Source organism: Cheilinus undulatus, linkage group 23 (assembly GCF_018320785.1).
Source record: "Cheilinus undulatus linkage group 23, ASM1832078v1, whole genome shotgun sequence".
Classification (NCBI taxonomy): Eukaryota; Metazoa; Chordata; class Actinopteri; order Labriformes; family Labridae; genus Cheilinus; species Cheilinus undulatus.
The window spans coordinates 33,921,191-33,942,404 of NC_054887.1; the positions used below are offsets into that span (position 1 = coordinate 33,921,191).

At 42.8% G+C, this 21,214-nt stretch overlaps 1 protein-coding gene across 9 annotated transcripts in view; it reads right to left on the bottom strand.

Moving 5' to 3' along the window:
- celf2 (cugbp, Elav-like family member 2) overlaps positions 1-21,214 on the bottom strand; it is a 435,899-nt gene that overhangs the window by 45,571 nt on the left and 369,114 nt on the right. For all 9 annotated transcript variants that reach the window (XM_041780689.1, XM_041780688.1, XM_041780686.1 and 6 more), the window contains 2 exons: positions 15,090-15,251; positions 9,185-9,248 (listed from right to left, as the gene is read on the bottom strand). In XM_041780689.1, the coding sequence (XP_041636623.1) occupies positions 9,185-9,248; positions 15,090-15,251 (226 nt within the window). The remainder of the gene's footprint in view (positions 1-9,184; positions 9,249-15,089; positions 15,252-21,214) is intronic.

Here is a 21,214-nt window from a genome sequence, read left to right on the forward strand (position 1 = left end):
CCGGCCTTAGAGGTGTAACAGCCAAGGCTATAAAAAGAAAAGTTGTTGAATCAGACCTGCTGAAAGACACCGTCAGACGTCAGCATCCTGTCCATATCAGCTGGGCTGTAATCAGACTGAACTTTATTGAGGCTTTTAGCTTTTTAGTGAATATGAAATGAAGTAAAGTTCAGGACTCCTGCAGGCTGAAGTCTCCTCATTGTTAATCTGCTGGCTGCTATTAGCATACAGGCCTGTATTTAAGCATAATTAATGACTGCATGCCAACAGCCAAACCACGGCCAAGCAAAGGCTATAAAACACCGTCTGTGAGTACAACTCCACCTCTCACCTCTCTCCATGAATATCTGAGTGTTTCTGTGTCTGTGTGTTTCTGAGTGTGTGTTTTTGTGTTGAAGCAGCAGAGTAAATCCAAAGTAAAACAGTCGTTCTTACCACGCAGCAGCTTCCTCTCACCAATGAGCTGGTTAGATTTATCGGGTGGACACCGTCAATGTGAGGTGTATGTGTCGTATATACAGTCTGATGTATATACAGTTACCATGGAGATACACACACTCACACACACGCTCAAACGCACACACATTTAGACGCACACAAACGAAAAGACACCATGAAAAAGAAGATCCATCTCGTGTGACGCCGTGGTGAATGGGTCGAGGTAAAACAGAGAAATCCGGCACCAAGACGGGGAAACGTGATGACAACAGCTGATTGGATTCATCACTGGGATTCTGAGCTCTGATTGGTTCATTAAACACAGAAGGAGGGAAGAGAAAAGGAGGAAAAAGCCACTGATGGTGCCAGGGATTATTGTTCTTCCTGGATAAATGACTAGAATGGAAAAAGAAAACTTACAGAGAGTTTTCAAACCTGGATTGAACTTTCTGACATATTTAGGAATGATGGCTAGGTGGGCAATTGTAGATTGCTTCAGCTTGCAGCAGTAAATCAGGGTGTAAGGGCTGCAGTGTTATCCAGCAGCATAAGCCAATGCACGGCAACAAAACCTGCAAGTTTCTGTATCTATTAGGTGAGGCCAGTTTCATACTGGGTGCTGCCATAGCCCTGTCTTTCATCGTCACTTTTACCCCAGTAAATGTCCCTACAAGTGGCCCAGTGTTCCATATTACACCAAACTGGACATGCTTCTCTGCTAAAACCTAGAGATGTCACGGTTCGAATAGGCGAGCCCTCTATTCTCTAAATTCTCAGCATATGAGATGTAGCATAGACGGGTGGTCCGATAGCCCTGCTTTGTTAACATGCATGCTGAAATAAAATCAAGCCACGGGCTCCAGATTAGCTCAACTGGAAGAGCAAAAACCTCTAAGCAGAGGCTGCAGTCACTGACATCCCTGAGCTGTTTGGTGGATGTCTTCCTCCACTCTCTCCATGTTTCCTGTCTCTCCTCGACCGTCCTATCACAATAAAAGCAAAAATCCCAAAGGAAAAAAAGTTAAGTCATTGTGTGGCAGTGGCATCTTGCATCCTGAGAAGCTAGAGAATAGAGGGCTTGCCTATTTTGACTGTGAGCCATGAGCATCTTGTCCAAAATGATAAAGATAAAGAAATGATAAAAGGAGAGCCATATTTACCCTGTTTAGCAGATACAGGGCCTATAAAAAGTGTTTCCTGACTGATTCAAAGGGTCTACCTCCTAGGGGCTTCATCTGATTGACTCCAGAATTTGTACACTTATTCTACACAAGAACACCATCTAAAGTTGTGCTTACCCTTACCCTCCACATTAGGGCAGGGCCACTACCAGGTGTCAAAGTTGCTCTACTTTTTTGCAGTCAGCAAACTCTGTTAATCTTGACTAAGCTGCTTGTTTTTTCTTTAACTCTTCAAGCGCCAAAGTCACAAAACTGCTACAAGCAACATTGCTGAATTAAACAGACTGTAGCTGCAAATATGGTGCCTAATGTTACCACTTTACACCAGGAGATGGGGGACATGAGTAACTTCAATCCCAGCAGCATTTGTGGGTATGTTTCTATTCAAAGTTTTGGAGTTTATAGAGTTTGAAAGATGCATTCCTGGTCGAGGAGATGAGGAAGCGGTACTAGGGGTTGTAGTCGGAGCGTAACAGAGAGAGAGAGCGAACTGTAGCAAGAACACTCACAATTCCAGGAGGAATAGAGGAATATTCACCCTCTGCCATGACGTTCAGTCGCCTGGTGAAACCATGGGTGAGACTGACAGTGCATCTGTGAGCACCAACAGCACGTCCGTGCGCCATGATAGTCCACAAGCAGCACATACTGAGGCCGATGCTTTGCCTCACTGTGGCCGGGGAGGGAGGGGATGTCCTGGGGGTTGAAGGGGGGTCAATTTAACACAAATGGTAACAGAGGTAGCGGGAATGAAAAACACCACGGAGGTAAAGGCAGACATGGTAGAAGCCGTGGAAGAAAACACACAGCCAATGGCTGTGGAGGCTGCCTGGTGATGTCAGAATATGCAAATTAGATGAGTGAATTCACTCCCATCACAAACATTGGGTCATACTAAAGATTTTTCTCATTTACATTATGCCTTTATCTCTAACCACTTTCAAGCTACAGCCTTTAAAAACTTGATATCAAAATTGAATATTTAAAAAAAAAAACTCTGGTGCCCAAAGGGTTAAACATGATCCTATTTCTTAAAATTTCTCACACAACACCACTGTATCAGAATAAACCCGACTGCATGTAGATGTGTTAGTGAAGCGCCCCCTAGTGACAACAGGAATCCACAAAATAGTCATTTCTTCACTCCTCTGAATCTGTTGAACATAGCTGGCTCACATTTGGAGAGAAAAAGTTCATTTATGTTACAGTATCTGCCCATAACACTGACAGAGTTCATTGGAGGATGCCTCAGTGGCGATGGTGACGCTTTTGTGTCTAGCCAGTAAACAGGAAGTTGCAAATAATACATTGTATTAGCTTCAGATGTCACATGTATGATCAGGGTCTCCCCTCAACACTTTTTAGTGTTTATTTCATGGCTTCACTATAACACCACCTACTCCAATGAACCAGGAATAGACGTGATGTACTATCTATTTTTAATTTTGCATGATAAATGACAGTCCTGGGAGGATCTACATGCTCTCTCTGCACTGCTGAAGCACACTGCATGGGTTGCATCTGTGGGTGAGGGCCCTTCAGTGCTGCTTGTTTACCCCTAAGTTCCCATCTTGTCCAGCCTCTAACTTTCTCTTTTCTCATATTGTAACTTTTTTTCTCCATCTTCTACTTCTTGTTTCTCTCCTTGTTTTTTATGCTCTTTTAGCCTTTTCCTTGCACGTCTTTTACGGCCTTCTGTCTTTTCCATGTCGCTTTTTTTAGCTTTCAATGTCTTTCTTGCCCTTTCCCCCTTTGTTGTATTGTTTCTTCTCTTCTCTCTCACGCGGCCTCTTCTTTCCTCTCTCTTCAAGCAGTCCTACATTTCTCTCCCGTTCTTCCTGTCAGAGGTTATCTCGCTGGTTGAACATATTCCCATCAGTTAGAGGGAAAGCAGGAGCAGGCGTGGATAAAAATAACCGGGTTAGAGGGGAATAAAGAGAAAATAAAGCTTCACAAAGAGGAAAAGAGTGACAGTATGAAACAAATACTATCTACTTCCAGCGTCAGTCGGAGTATCCGGGCTGTGCAGATGGTACGAGAGTGTATGAGGACATACGTGTGCGTGTGGCGTGTATGGCAGCGGCGAGCGGCACCAGGCTGGCGTTGGCTGCGTCTAATTGAATGCTCATTGGTGTAATTGAAGCCTCTCAGCTCTGCAGCTCGTCGTGTTAAAGACTGGGACCAGATGTCATTCAGCTGTGTCACATCTCCTGCCAATCACTAATGCTCGCTCGCTCTCGCTCTGCCTCTCGCTCTCTCTCTATCGCAGATGGAGGACCAACAGATCTCCAGATTCAGGCGCCGTCACTTGCTTGGCGTTCCAAATCCCAGAGCCTATTTATCCGTGTGAGAGTGAGTGTTTGTGAAGGAAAATGTGTGCTGCAGCTCGACAGCCGAGCGTGCAAAAATTTAAATCAGCCTCTGGGAAATTGCGAGGCGTCGTAACTCGAGGGAGAGCGACAGAAAAGTGGAGGACAGGAGACAAGAATCGCCACTTTCAGAACTCCCATCATGCTCACGATCTGCTGTTGTTTCCTGCTGGGTTCTAAACTCTAGCTCTTCGACTGTACATTTTACATCTGACACCTCGTTAAAAACCCACAGAAGAGACGGAGAAGAACAAAAAAGAGAGGAGGAGGAGGGTAGAGCAGAATAAAGTGCGAAGGCTGCAGGGAGGCGGAAAAGGTGAGATGAAGAAAGTGTGATTTGAAATGGGTGGGAAGTGTGAGAGAATCGGCAAAAAAAGAGGATTAAAATAAAGAGAGAAGTTAAAGTCAGAGACGGAGAGAGCCAGTTTCTTAAAGTCTTATTTAACCTAAATTTAAAGCTCTAAAAATGATAGTTCTTAAAGACAGAGATTTTATCTTGTTCAACATTTAATAGGCGCTCTTTTGCACGCTCAGGGCTTAGATTAATAAGGAACTGGGTTAATACAATATGCATTTTTTATTTCTACTGCCTTACTTTGGAGACTCTGATTGTCCCTAATCACTTTATTTCCTGTTTTTTTTGTCATCTGTCTTCTGCAACCCGTATTAAGTTTGAAAACTTTACCTGGATGCATTCATTGCTTAATAATGGTTCTTTATTAACCCTTTTAACTTCATTTTCTTTAAAATGGCTGGAATCTCAACTCCATTAGGGCATTGATCCCCCTGATGGAGTAAGTGGTGATATGCATCGCAGATTTTAGAGGAAAAACGACAACTTGCATCAAATTTTGTTCATGCTTCATTCAGACAATGAAGCCGTCCTTTGACTAAAGGCGCCAACATCGACCCTCTTCCTACTTTCACATCTACCATGCAGCTCAGAGGATGAAATGGGCCTGGTTTGCATGGATAACGCTTTTTGGAGACAGGAGATGTTTAGACTTTACATAACAACTCTAATAACTAAAGGAGGCTTGAGACCACCTCTGCAAGCTCCTTGCCTGAGGGCCCTTTCACATTAGGCCCAGTTGTTTCAAACCACCCCATGGCATGACCCCCCCCCGCCTGCTTGCTTACACACTAGCAACATCGAACCGTGCCAGGACACACTTGCGTATGTACTCAGTCTGAAACAGCAGGTGGCGGTATGCACGTAGCTGGTTTACAACCCCACAAAGGAGGAGAGAGAAGAAGAAGCTACCATGGCAACCACTGGGGTCATGACCTGAGCAAAGATTACTTTTGTTTTGACCCGGCAAAACGTCCATCCTGCAGCCATGGATAAGTAAAATCACTTTAAAGATGCCAGCAACTTCACTCTTCATATCTGCACATCTACCACAGCTCAGAGGATTAAATGGGCTCGCACAGATACAGTGGTTTTTGAGGTGACAGGAGACTTTTATTGCCTTTGCACCTCCTCACACTGACTCCAACTTGTGTTCATCTGTATTTTATTGACTGGATTCTGATGATTTCCGCCCTTTATTGGGGAAAAATGTGAACAAACTGCCGCGCTGTGGAAAGAAGTTTAGTTTTTACGATGACGTCATAAAGCTGATACGGCGCACTGTCCCATATCAGAGCACGGTTGCACTCACATCTCACCCGAACCGTGCCAGAATCCACTTGAATTGCGCCTGCGACCACCTCCCCAAGTGGGCCCGGGTGCGGTTCGTTTGCATTCACACTACCAAAACGAACCGGACTTTGGGCTCAAGTGTGAAAGCCACCTGTCTGCCACTTGTGTTCAGACTGACCAATTAAACTGATGATGGTGAAGCCTTTCTTTGACCTCATGCAGAAAAGTTTGCAAAAAAATCCTTCTTATTGTATTTTTTGGAGATGTTTTCTTATTACATTATACTCTTATGCAGATGACACCCAACTCTATCTCAGCACCAAACCATCCACCCAGCTCCCTCCCCACTCCCTGGTAAATTGCCTCCAGGACATCAAAGCCTGGATGACATCTAACCAACTCAAACTCAACAGCAATAAAACAGAGCTCATGGTTGTGGCCCCCAAAGCACTGCTGCAGGTTGGAGATCTCATGCTCGATGTGGACGGGACCTCCATCTGTCGTCCTCAGAGGCCCAAAACCTGGGCGTCATCCTGGACCCCACCCTCTCCTTCCAGTCCCACATAAAGTCTGTCGCCAAATCTGCCTTCTATCATCTCAAGAACATCTCCAGACTCCGACCATCACTCCCTGATTCTGTGGCTGAAACACTCATTCATGCTTTCATAACCTCACGCCTGGACTACTGTAATGGAGTCCTGTCTGGAGTTCCCAGCAAAACCCTGGACAGGCTTCAGTACGTCCAAAACTCTGCAGCTAGAGTTCTCACCCGCACTAGACCCTGGCAACACATCACTCCGACCCTCATCCACCTCCATTGGCTCCCTATCAAGTCCCGTATCAACTACAAAGTCCTCCTCCTCTCAAACAAATCTCTCCATGCTCTGGCTCCCCAGTACCTTTCTGATCTCCTCCATCCATACACACCATCCCACAACCTTCGATCTTCAGACACTGGCCTACTTTCCATGCCCAAAACCAAACTCCGAACCTATGGAGACAGAGCCTTCAGTGCTGCAGCTCCCACCCTCTGGAACACTCTTCCTGCAGACATCTGTAGCGCTCCATCTCTGGACATTTTCAAAAAACATCTCAAGCACCACCTGTTCACCACAGCCTACAGTCTTCACTAAACCACCCCTTACACTCATCCTACCCCTCACATAGTTTGTCCATGTCTATGTGTTCCTGTAAAGCGTCCTTGGGTTTCTTGAAAGCTGCTATATAAATTCAAGAAATTATTATTATTATTATGATTACCTCCGCCAAGGAGGTCATGTGATCGGGAGGGTTTGTTGGTTTGTTTGTTTGTTAGCAGCATAACTCAAAAACCTATGGACAGATTTTGATGAAATTTTCAGGAAATGTCAGAAATGGCATAAGGAAGAACTGATAAGATTTTGAGAGTGATCCAGATCACCGTCTGGATCCAGGAACTTTTTAAAGGATTCTGTACTATTGGGAGATAGGGCTAATGGCAGAGGTCTGCGCTGTTACCACTTTACACCAGGAGATGGCAGACATGAGTAACTTCAATCCCAGCAGCATTTTTTAGTGTGTTTCTATTCAAAGTTTTGGAGTTTATAGAGTTTGAAAGACACATGCCCAGTCGAGGAGATGAGTCGGAGCATAACAGAGAGAAAGACAGCGAATTGTAGCGAGAATACTCACAATGCTGGGAGGAATAGAGGAATATTCACCCTCTGCCATGACTTTCAGTCATCAGGTGAGACCATGGATTAGACTATCAGTGCATCTGTTGGTGCATAGTGACACTAATGCTTTGCCTCACTGTGCTTCCACCCCACCAGGGAGAGAGTAAGGGGGGGTTCAAAACCCCGCGATCAGGAATGACAAACACCGCGGAGGTAGAGAAGTGGTAAAAGCGTAGAGTAGAAGCCATGGGAGAAATAGCACAGCCAATGGTGGTGGAGGCTGCCTGGTGATGTCAGAATATGCAAATTAGATGACTGAATTTACTCCCATCACGAAGTTTGGGTCATACTGAAGATTTTTTAAAGGATTCTTTACAATTGGGAGATAGGGCTAATGGTGGAGGTCTGCGCTCTCCGAGTGCTTTTGTAGTTTAAAATGAGAATGACATAAAATCAAGACGACAATGAGCCAAAATCATCACAACTGGGCTGGTGGTGCTCAATAGGGTTGAACGGGCACCCATGGGCTTCCCTTAAAAAACATTAAAAAGTTCCTAGCTGTCTCATTGCTGCTTTAAATTCTGATAAAAGTCACAAAGGGTGTAGGAATGCATTCACTCACAGCAAGGAATGAGAGCGAGCAGAGTGGGTGTCTTGGAAGCTTTTCTTGGTATTTATTATCTTGCGAATCGTTCGGCTCTATTGCAAAAATAACCACCATCTTCTCAGTCAGGATTTCACTGATATTAATGTCCTCTTTTTGACTTTTCTGCAACTATTAGGCACAGCAGGACATCCTGCCGACAATGCCAGTCATCCTCCATGCTTGTTTTTCTGCTGATCCTGTGAGTTTCTGACACATCATGAGTCTGTGGTCTGCCATGTCTTTAAAATCAATTAGTCCTAATAAGTCCTGCAGATATAGAGCCTCTATGATGGAGGAAGATGCTTATTAACAAGGAACATTACTGTTTGCAAAGCTCCATTTACAAAAACAGTAATGCTACCTCATTGCTCACTAGAATTGCTGCCGCTGCCTTAATCGTTTGGTTATTTGTTTTAAAGTGTCCTCAAGTCTTCTTTTAAAACACCAAAGTCAAACACAACAAATAGATAAAAAGTGAATGTAGTGGTTGACCAGAAACGCCTACATTCTGCAGGCTGTTTTTGTCTATTCAGTCAAGTAGATTTGAAGTGAAATGCATTTTCTTCTTTAACATGATGGATTTTCTTTGATGGTAGAACTTCTGTCAAAAAGGTATAACAATCTGAGGCTGTCCAGGACAATAGAAACGCCTTGATTGGCTGTAAGCGTGCACATTTGTCCCCATCATGGCACGTTTTATGGCTGCAAGCTGAGGCAATCTACAAGAGCAATTCCAAAACTTTTCTACTTTCACTCTTAGAGCCCAAACTATGTTAAAAATATCTGTATTTTTTCTCGAATAAGCCTTGAACCTGCAGGTGTTGTTAAAAGGAATCATGGGGCTGCAGAGGACAGATGGCAGAGACCCTCAGCAGTAACAGAGCAGTAGATGGCGCCATCCTGCAGAGCAAGATCTCTACCTTTTTCCCCCTTTTCTCTTCTCTTTTCTTTTCCCTCCTTTCCGTGATTCATCCATCCCTGCAAAGCTTCGGTTCTACCGCTACACGCCCAGGGCACAGCTCTAGTCTGGCCTCATTAAAAGATCAAGACAATTCTTAGCAACAGTTAATAAATCTTCAGGGCAAAGAGCTCTCTTTACTCCACCATGCGAGTTCATCTGTTATGCTCTTTGGTTTCCTCTTTTAGAAGTCTGCGAGAGAAAAAATAACAGAGAGGGCACAACAAAGAGTCCAACGCCACCGTCGATCGTGGTTTCAGGGGGAGTTTAAGCAACTGATTTTTTGACTCACCGGCCATCTGCTGGATCCCGCTGAAGGCTCCGAGGTTACCGGAGGAGGCTGCCTGCTGAAGCAACTGATGGCAAGAGAGAGAGAAGAAACAAAGTGAGCCGAGTGGATTCAAAGAGCTTAAAACATGTCTATTCAATGTGAAATGAGCGGGTTAGCATTGTGGTTTTTGCCTGAGCGCTCGATGAGTAAATGAGCTGCTAATATAGTTTGATCTCTCCTCTAAGCACAGGCGCTGTTTGTATTCCAGCGCGATTCTTCCAGACAAGTTGAGCATGAAAGCTCTAATCTAGCCGACTAATTAGATTCCAAAACAAAAGTGGAATACTGATGCCGTCAAAAAATCATCCTTCAAACATTTGAATTAACAGCAAATTAACATCTTGTTTCTATTGTGGGAGTGACTCTCTTCTTCTTCCTCCAGAACCGAGCTCAAGCTTTCAAAAGGCTGAAGAGAAAAATTCAAAACCCCTTCACTGTTTTTTTTTTTCTGAAATAAATCAATATCCTGTAAAGGAGGGATGTTTTCTGAGCTTGTTTTCCCTCCTTGAAAAGGCAGCTGCTAATTGCACTTTGGATCTAACAAATTGAGACTCTTAGGGCGCTTTCACAGCTCCAGCTCATTTGCTTTGTTCCTATTCAGATCATGAAATGATTCATCGTTTGCATTTCGATCCCATGGTTCGTTCTGTGTTCATACTGACGTGTTAAGATTGCCAGAGGACAGACAGACAAAGGGGTTGCTCGCATCATTACATCCAAGGCTGCTTTTCCCACCATGCAGGTAAACAAACACCATTCATATTAGTCACAACTGGCATTGTTGGACAACTGCAAAATGCTAACTGGCTCATTAAGCTGCCAGCAAAAGCTCCACGATGCTACTTAGCTAGTTAACTTAAGTAAAAAGGCTCCCACATACTGGATATCTAGCTTAAACCAAGAAGCCTGCTGGCTCATTAAACTACGTGTAAACATTTCAAACAACAGGCTCTAGGATGCTACAGCTAATTAACCTGCTGACTAAAGGGTCCTAACACTAGTTTGCAAGTTAATGTGTCAGCAAAAGTTACAGAAGTGCTAGCAGGTTAGCCTACTTGAAAAAGGCCCAAAAACATTAATCAGCTCATTAAAATACCAACAGAAGGTTCCAAGACACGAGTTTCTACCTCAAAGACAAAGGTGGATATGTATGCTAGTTTCTAACTCTAAAACCATGGTTTTAGGCCCCAAGTCACAATTAAGCTAGCTCCAAGACACTCATTTCTGGGTCAGTTAACCCAAAAAGGGCTTTAAGATGCTAGTTAACGCTTCAAGACACTAGTTAGAAAGTAAACATACCAACAAATGACTCCAAGTTTCCATCTCATAGCAAAAGATACACTAATATCTAAAGGAGCAATGCAAGATAGTCAGGTAACTTACCAAGAAACTGGGTAACAGGTGAAAATACCAACAAAGGGCTCTGAGACACAAGCTAGCTACTCTAGCTACCAACAAAAAGCTCAATGTCCCAGTTTAGCTAGCGTCACGACACTCGTTACCACGGCAATCAACCAAAACATGGCTCAGAGATGCTATTCACCTTGTAAACCTCCTAACAAAAGGTTCAAAGATGTAAGACAACCAGTAAGCTTACCAACAAATAGCTCCAAAACACCAGTTTCTAAATCAAAGACCATAGCAACTACACAATCTACCAAGAAAAGCTACCAAGACACGTGTACTTCTTATAGACCCTCGTCTGCTGGTAAATCTACCAGCAAAAGGCTCCCAGAAACTAGTTTTTAACTCACAGACCCTAATAGCTTGTCATTAAACCAGCAAAAGGCTCAAAGATGCAAGATAGCCAGTGACCTTAAGAACAAAGGCTTCAGGAAACTAATGAACAGGTGAATATACCAACAAAGGGCTCTGAGACACAAGCTAGCTGGTTAACCCACCCACAAAAGGCTTCAAGATGCTAGTTTCTATCTCCAAGATCCTAATTCTCTAATCAACCTACCAAAAAGAGGCTGCAAGTCACAAATAAGCTATTCCCAAGTGGTTAGCAAATAAGCCTTCAAATTAAAGCCAGAAAGATGCTAGTAAACTATTTAGCCTACCCACATACAGTTCAGAGATGTTTGTTAGCCAGTTAGCCTCTCAACAAAATGCACACACAGCCAGTTAGCTTACCTACAAAAGCCTGAAAATGCCTCTGAGATGGTTAATCTACAAGCTAAAGGCTCCCTGTCCTTAATGGCATGTTTTCCTACCAACAAAACTCTCCAGGATGCTGGTTAGCTAGCTAACCCACCGACAAAAGCATACAAGGCCTCAAAAGCTAGTTATCCTCCCAAAATGCTAGCTGCGAGACTAAGGTTGGTCAGAAAACCTAATGGAAAAATACCTAGCTAGCTACACTAGCTAGCCTGTCAAGTTACCAAAAAAGTCTCCAAGATAGTAGCTAGCAAATAAACCCACCAACAAAGACACTCATTTGCTACATAATCAGGCGAAAACAAGGACACAAGCTAGCAGCTAACCAACCTTTTTAGCAAGCTGGCCTATGAACAAAAGGTCCCATGATGCTCGGCTCGTTCATCCACAAATAAAAGGTTCTTACTTACTTTTAAACCCTTTCCACCACTTTTTTGCCTGTTTTTTGCCTTCTGAACCAATTATTAACCCCTTTTTACTACTTTTTACACCAATTTTTTTCCCATTTTAACCACATTTGACCATCTTCTGATATGCCAATTTTTGCTAGTTTAACCAATTTCTGCCCATTTTTTCTTTCTCAGTTAACCCTTTACTGCCAGTTTATATAATGTTTTCATCCCATTTTTATCAAAATTCTACCAATTTTTGCCAATTCAAAGTCATAACAGCCACTTTTTAACTCCATTTTACCAGTATTTATGCCCATTTTTTGCCACTTTAACCAATTTTTGCCTTTTTCTTTCTTTCTTTCTTTTTTTTTTTTTGCCATTTTTATGTAATTTTTGTCACTTTTAACCCATTTTTGCTACTTTTAAAATCCAATTTCACCACCTTTTCCACCATTTTAGCTTTTTTGACCCATTTTTGTTTTTATTTTGGGGTTGTGGGCTGAAAAGGTTGAGAACCCCTGCACTAAAGGACTACCATATTAGTTTACAATGAAAAAGCTCCAGCACACTGAGTAACTTGTTCACTTATTAAGAAAGCTTCTAAGATGCTAGGTCGCTCCACAGAGAGTTGTGGGTTGACTATGAAATGTTTAACCAAATTGGAAATGAGTTACCATCTCCTCTTCTGAGTGTCGTGTTTCCATCTGCCCAGTAGTACCAGGCCAAAGAGGAAAACGCCCCCGTTGTTTCAGAACACCTTCTGCAGGTGTGAACACAACCCGAGGCTCTTTGTTTGTCCTCAGTTTTTTAGAGGAATGTTGGGATGTTAACGAACATGAAGAGCTCGGGTTACAGTCCTGATTATGAAGTCCTTAAAAGGCAAAACTCCAGCAGAGCCACAGCAGGAAAATGAGGTTTCTGAACTCTCCTTAAAAACAAAAACACCCACAAATCCCCCAATCAGACAAATCAAGCGATGACGCTCTCAGATGCTGTGCAGCCGAGCCTCCACTGCAGGATTTCATAAATTGGGGATCAGTGGAGTCCCGCGGGCCCCGAACTGTCCCCAGATAAATGATTCTTTCATCTAATCCCACATAAAAGTGCTTACATTTACCACAATTGCTTAATATATTGCAACAATTGCTTTAAAAGTTGGCCTCGCTCTCATTTATCTCTAAAACATAAACTTTGCATGAGCTGAGACAACAGCCTAGTTCTGACTCTGTGACATCTAACGAGGCTTTTAAATGATTTATTTAGTTAAAGAAGAGCGGGAACTCTGTCAAACAATAACAGAACTAAACCTTAAACTAAAAGTGGAGAGAGAGCAGACGGTTTTCATGGGGAAAGAACTTTTTAAAGATCAGAGAGCTGGTCTACGGAGCAATTCAAGAAAGAAAGCAACTGAACGTTTCATCAGGCTTGTAGATTTGAATGAAATGCACTTACATTACAGTATCAGTGGTGTAAATGACTATCAGGGTTATGTTCTTACTTTTTATTCCCCTGTAAAGGAGATTTTTTTATGCTTGTGAATATTTATGGTAAAATAAAGTGTGGAAAGACAGAATATCCAAAAATGAGGCCTTGGCTTGCATACCTTCTGTAGTTCGGCTGAGATAATGAAAAATTTAAGTCGTTAACAACTGTGGGAATGCTTACAACCCTTAAGCTCTATGGTTATGTTCAACACTCATAATGTAAACAAGAACTGAATTTAAGTGCAGCTAAGTCAGTTTTTAAATGATTGTTTCATTTATTAAAGGAAAAAGCCATTCAAACCTACCTGGCCCCATGTGAAAAAGCCTGATTACTACCAGAGAAACAAAGCCACTGACATCCATCAGCCTTGAAAGGGTTACAAAAACATTTCTAAGGCTTTGAGACTCAGTGAGAGCCATTATCCACAAATGGGGAAAACTTGAGTGGTGAACCTCAAGAGAAGCTTGCTAAACAAAACTACTCCAAGAGTGCATGGACGACTCATCTAGGAGGTCCCAAATGAACCCAGAACAGCACCTAAAGACCTGATGGTCTCATTTTAGCCATTATCCACAAATGGGGAAAATTATGAACAGCTGTGAACCTTCTCAGGAGAGGCCGGCCTATCAAAACTACCCCAAGAGCGCATGGATGATTCATCCAAGAGGTCCCAAAAGAACCAAGAACAACATCTTAAGACCTGAAGGCCTCATTTTAGCCATTATCTACAAATGGGGAAAATTATGAACAGCTGTGAACCTTCTCAGAATTGGCCGGCCTACCAAAATGACTCCAAGAAACAATGGACGACTCATCTAGCTAAACATCTAAAGACCAGCAGGCCTCACTGACTCAGTTAAGGTCAGAGTTCATGATTCAACAATCAGAAGGAGACTGGGCAACAATGGCGTCATGGGAGAGTTTTAAGGCCAAAACCACTGCTGACCAAGAGGAACACAAAGGCTCATTTCACATTTGACTAAAAATATCCTGATGATCCCAAAGACATCTGGGAAAATCATTTAAAAACTGACTTTTTTATTTACTCAGGTTACAGCAGTGTGTATATCCTAATCTAAGTATCGCCACAGCGTTACCTAACTGTGCAGGTAAACATACTAACTGATTACACATCGTTGTTTCTGCTGATGGTTTTCTTGGAGTTTTGCTGGAGCTTCTATGGTTAATATTTTGGATAAATTTGAAGAGGGTTATAATGACTATGCTCCTTTTTAAAGGTTATTCTTGTACTTTAAATGGCCCGAACATAACCATGAAATCAGTCATGATTTGGGTAGACGGAGCAAGTATTGCAGAAAAAAAGTAAAAAAAAAAAAAAAAAAAGTTTGAGAGAATGTTAAAATGATTTTCACGATGTGGATGAAATTGCAGACATTACTTTCAGATGTCAAGGTGAATTTAGGAGACAGGGTCAGGGAAGGAAACTTTTTTACTTTCCAGTCATAGAAATAAAAAGTTCTCCTGAATGCATCTTTCATAAGAGGTTTAGTTGAATTATTTTGTTATTTTTATATAAGAAACAAAAACAGGAAAGCAGGCTGCATGCTTGCATTTTTCTTGCATAACATTTTTGAAATATTGAACAGAAGTCTTTAGCTCGTGGCGTCCTCAGACCTCGTTCAGAGACCTCATTTCCTGCTGCGCTCCTCTCCCAGAGGAGGAAGGAGCAGAGGAACCTCGCCAGGACTGAGGGAGGGGTTTAGAGGAAAAAGGAGGAGGGGCTTTAAAGTATGACTGTGGCGGCGGCCACGGAGCTACAGAAAAGCTAAGAGAAGGAGGTGATGTTGGAGGTGAGGATGACTCCTTACAGCCAGATACTGCGGGGTGAGGCCCCCCAGGCCCGTCAGGCTCCCCCAGGTGGTGGCGCTGTTGAGCTGCTGCATCTGCTGCGCCAGCTGCTGCTGCAGACGCCGCTGCTCCTTGTCCTTCTGTGTGTCGGCGAACTTCACCACGATGGGAGACGAGCAGCCCTGAGGGAGAGGAAGAGGAGGAGAAGAAGGAGAGATGACGATTAATGCAACGTAAGAGAAAGGTAGGAAAGGAAAAGGGACGAGATTCAGAGAGGAGAAACAAGGAAAAAAGTGTTAAAAGAATTTAAACACAAAAGAGAAAGGGAAAGAAAATGAGGACAGAAAGAAAAGGAAGAAGTTTGACGAGTGTAAAGGTGGAAAAGAGGAGAAAAAATTACCCAAAGAGGATAAAAAAAAGGGAGACAAAAAGGGAAGATGAGGGAGAGAAAGTAAGAAGAAAAAGGAAGTACATGAATACGAAAATAAAGACAAGAACAGAAAGAAGAAGGAGAGAGGATGACAAATGTGAAATACAAAGGGACAAGACAATAAAGAAGTAGAGGACAAAAGAAAGAACAACAAAGATGAAAACAGCAAAAGATGAAAAAAACAGGGAGGCGGGAGGATGAAAGGAAGGAAGAGGTGACGAGTAAGATGATGAAAGAAGAAGAAGGAAGAAGGAGAAAACATGACAAGATAAAAGAAGAAGAAAAGAGGAAGAGGAGGCAAAAAGAGGAGGAAAATATCAGAACATGAGAGGGAACAGTAAGAGGAAAAGAAATGGAGTAGGGAAGAAAGGAGAGAAAAATGGGGGAGTTGTTTCTTTGTTTGCACCCTTCATGAAGACCACAGCAGATAGAAAACACCATAAAAACAACAACATTAAAAAAACAACAAAAAATAAGGCTTGGCAGAGGAACACATGCACATGTACAGCTACACACAAACTGTTAAAGGGCAGATAAGCGTGGTACCACATTTGGCATGATTGTTCCTGCATGCCCAAGCAGGATTGATACCCCCCAATCAGGTTATGTCCATAGAAACGGCAATGAAGATGGAACTTTATAACATTTGAACAAACAGAAGTAGATGTTAGGGGCACTTTACCGTGTTTTTACAACAGAAGGATATCCTAGAGGGCACTTTACCATGTTTTCTTTCTTTTTTTATTTTTTTACTATCGAAGGATATCCTATTGGGCACTTTATCATGATTTTACCATAGAAGGACATCCAAGGGGGCACTTTACCATATTTTTTTATGATAGAATGATATGGGAATTTATCACGATTTTACAATAGAGGGACATCCTTAATGGCACTTTATAATGTTTTGTCCAAAGGAACAGAACCCCAGAGGCCACTTTTTCATGATTTTACAATAAAGGGACATCCCAGACAGCACCTTATCCTGTTTTAAAAGAAGGACATCCCAGAGGACACTGAATCTTGTTTTTTTTTTTTTACAATGAAACAGCATCCCAGGGGGCATTTCATCATGATTTTACAATAGAAGGATATCCTACAGGGCACCTTATTTTGTTTTTTTAAATAGAAAAATATCCTAGAGGGCACTTTATCTTGTTTTTTTTTTCAATAGAGGGATACCCTTAAAAGCACTGTCCAGTTGGACAGCACCTTAGAGCAGTGGTTCTCAACTGGTGGGTTGGGACCCAGAGGTGGATCATGGAGCAATTGTCAGTGAGTCGCGACCAGGTGTCTAGAAAAAAATGGTGGTGGTTACATCTAATATATCTCCTCTAGATGCAATAAATGGCACCCTATCTTTATCCACTTTATCTTGTTTTCACAATGGAACAGCACCCCAGAGGACACTTTATCATGATTTTCAATAGAAGAACGTCCTAGAGGGCACTTTATCTTGTTTTTATTATGGTGCAGCATTCCAGGGAACATCCCAGACAGTACTTTATCATGATGTTACAATAGAAGGACTTCCTAAGGGCACTTCATCTTGTTTTGTCAAATGGAACAGCACCCTAGAGAGCACCTCATCAGGTTTTTTCAATGAAAAGACTTTCTAGGGAGCACTTTATCTTGTTATTTCAATGGTAGGGTACCTAGAGGTCCCTGTAGGACCCATTTCTGTCCTACATGATCCCCCTATCCTATGTATCTGACACCAGCATGCATGGCTGCAGCACCATGATCCTGATGTGAAAGCAAACCAAATGTCCTGAATATCCGATACTGAACTGTGGAGATTTGAGCCTGGATTAATATTAAAGGACCAACAAAAGTCCAACAAACCAACACACATCTCATTATGAATAACCTTTACATCAGCAGATAGAGGAAGGAAAGAGTAATGTTCAATTAAAACCCCAGTATAAGATCTAACAAACACAATCACACACTCAATGACACACAGACGGAGTCACAGGAAGCGGGGCTCTGAAGCCGCTGGGCTTTCTTCTCCTCTCCCTCCACTCGGGCGCCGTTATCTCTGAGTCCAGAACGCTTTCACCAGAAACTGATTTCCCGACTTCTCCAACTATTTCATCAGCTCGTACCAACGCAGGCTTGATGTGTGAGTGTGTATTTATGAGTGTTTGTTAGAGAGAGAGAAACACTCAGGGATTGATCAGGATGACCAGAGACGAGGGGCAGAAAGGAGGATTTAGAGAGTTTGGACAAAGAGAGAAATGTTGATAACCGGCAGGGCTCCACGTCCACGAGGAGCTGTGTGATGAACTAAACGTCACACACGTGTTGAAGAGGTGAAAAAACAAAAATACGGTGCTGCTGATAAAAGTTGCAGTGACGGCTAAAACATGGCGAAGCTGAAAGGAGTCGTAATCTATCAGCACGCTGGAATCAAAGCCTGACTGGGGGCAAATCCGTTCGAAACAAAGACGATCCGCCACCCGAGAATAAAAAGCTTTTGATTGAAACATTTTTAGTTGGAGGCTCGATCTGCTCTCTGCGGGGGGAGAGCGAGGATTCGGCTACTCCGTCAGCGCTGTGACAGGTGTGTGAGAGTGGAGCAGGTTAATGTGGTGTGACGGAGCGGGGAAATATACATCAATTTAGTGTCTTCTTCACGTTAAATCTGCTCTTTTTAGGGTCGAATGTGTTAAAACATCTTCACAGGACAGATTTCAGTCATCAGAAGCAGTTCAGCTTGATTAGCAGTAAAGCAGGGATCCCCAAACAGTGGCCCGTGGACCAGGTCTGGCCTGCCAGTATCAACGATCCAGTCTGCTCAGACCTGTGTCATAAATCTACACCTAACCAAAAGTATCAGAAATGTATTCAAAGAGTACAATAGTGCAAGATAGATGACGGTTTCCCTTATTCACTTTTCCTCTACCACGGCTCCTTTTAAAATGCCCCAAAACGCACCATAGTCTGCCTACAATTGCCCCCCCTAAGTCCTACGCCCCTGCAGGGTCCCAGAAACCAGTCTGGGGACTGATAGAGCTGCACACTTTTTGCACATATGTATGAGGTCTAGACTCATCTCTTGGGACCATCCCTAAAATGTGCAGGAAGCGCACTACAAACAACTTAAGGTTAAATTTATGCCGATGGACAACCAAGTGATTTTATCTGACTGACTCCAGATTTTTTAAGCTCATTGGAGACAAGATGGAGATCCAAAGTTGTGCAAAGTGTGAGTTTTCCCAGTAGGATGGGGCCGCAATCAGGACCCAGACTTAGACTACTTCTTTGTAGGTTTTCTGCAGTGAAACTGCACCAACAATGCATGCATCAATATCATTACTCTGTCACAGCACCCCCTCCTTCTTTGATTTTCTTTAGTTTTCCTAAAAACAACTTCATACATTCAGCCCCTGGAGACCAGTCAACCTAGCCTTATGGATTTGGGTCTGCATATTAGTCGTCATCAGCCCTACAAAAAAGTCTCTTGGACCCACACCAAAATCCCAGCAGGAAGTCCACTAGCTTGATCTCAATTTCAAAATGAGGTGTTTTTAATGGTGCCAGATGACTTCAGCATCTTCTAACATTTTGTAAACACTATTCTGTGTGTCTGTGTTACATGCCCACATGTAAACATCTCTGCACAGCGCCTCCTACTGGCAACAGGAAGTGACACAAAAGGGGAATATTCGTCTCACTGTGGTGAACATATCAAGCTTAGATTTCAAAATAAAGGCCTCGGCATGTCTCCACAACACTGACACGTTTCATACAGGGGTGCCTTACTGGCAGTGGTGAGCATTTCTGTTTCTCGCCAGTTTCACAGGAAGTTGGCAAAACTCTCATGCGAAACATTTCATTGATTTCAAATTTACATGTAGTCATTGACAGCTAGTACTAGCTCATAATAAAACCCTAATTTTTCCTTAAATTCTTTCTTGTAAGATCATAATACAAGATACAGGGATGTTGAAATACTTTTCTACTCCTATTACTGATTTTAAACATGAAATATAATGGTAATCAAACATTAACATTTGCAATCATTTTAATTTGTGCACTAGGTCTTTGGCTTGATATTCTTGTCACACTGTGGTGCTCAGGATTAACTAACTGTGCAAGAAGTTGATAAAATTGCAACAGTATCTAAATTTTCTACCTTAAAATTCTTGTTTCAAAGTCAATAACATTACAAATATCATTACCAAGTACTAAAAGGAAGCAGAACTTTATTGCATTGCTCTTGCAGAGTTGCAACACGCAACAAGCTGTGGTATTGCAAACCTAGACCCTCCGAATATAGTCACTTCTGGCTCAGATGAAACAAGTTTGCAATAAAGTCCACATCTCACATGAGGTCTACAGTCTGACATGAAGAGCCAAATCTCATCTTCAGACAGTCACGATAGAAAAAGCCACCTTTCTCTTGCTGTATCTCGACAAAAATCCTCCTTTTTGTACTCGTGTAAACCCTTATTTCCTTTAAAAATGTCCTCAGAGTTGTCTGGTGCTGCTCACATGTAGGAAAGTTATATTTTCATGCATAAAAAGCTCAGTCTAGATGTAATATTAAAGACAGGATTTCAGTGAGAATGCAGCGAGCGTGCTCATAAAGAGAGTAAAAACGGAGTAAAAGCGCCTCGGGCTCAGCTAATCTGACATCAGGACCAAACATAATTAGGTCAAAGGAACATTTTAAAGCAGCTAATGAGGTCGGATCCTGACGCTGAAACAACTTCATGCTCTGCAGTGTTTGTGTGCATCTTTGTGTGGGATCCTTTCAGCGTGTTTGCGATGCCTGCGTGTCAGACCTCGATGTTATCGGCCGAGCGAGCGCCTCTGTCTGACGGCGGCACGGCCATGTTTACTCCTCTCTCTCTCATCACTTCCTCTCTTTATTCTGACCACCGGTGGGTGGGGTTGCATTCAGAGTGGGGGTGTCAGTCTGAGGCCTCGATTGCCCCTGAGACCGCTGCTCCCTCTCTCTCTGCTAAATATCTCATTACTTCAGCTGACACCCAGCCAGCAGGAGGAAAACAGCCCAGGATGAGAGGCCTGCCCCGGGAGAGGGGCCGGGGGCCTCCACGCCTGCTGCTGATGGTTCTATCACTGCACTTTAAAGTTTTCCAGAAGGTTGACCCGGCTGGTTGACTTTTCCCTAAACAATGAGAAGAAGCAGAAGGCAACATGGCGGCTTTTTACTTAACTATCTCATTGAGTTAAACAATGAAAGATGAACGTTCACTCGATCCGGGGTGACTGAAAATCATCCCTCAATCATTGCACGCGGCTCAACATACGTCAGGGTCACTGCAACACTCATCAGGCCAGGGAGGTTCTTATATTCTCCTACATTACCTCCATCTTGTCTGTCCTCTCTCTTCCACCTCTTCAGAAGCTTTTTAAATCCATCTGAGAATATTTGATGAGTCCTAGTCATGTTTATATAGTTTTGTTTTTGATGAGCGTCCCTGTAAAACCCTGCTGCTGGGACCAATTACACTTCATGTTGTGTTAAACTCAAATTGCCAAACATCCGATTTGTTCCGAATTGGCCACTTTGAGCTCAAACAGCGTGGGCCAAACATGATGACTTTACCTCTGGATGGGCAGGAAAAAGGCTTACGACACCCTGGGAGGTTATTAACAGAGGAATTTATTTACAACAGGATCAGAAATGAGGATCTGATTCACGGACAGGTTTTATTTTTCTATTTAATGCTCTCTGGTTTC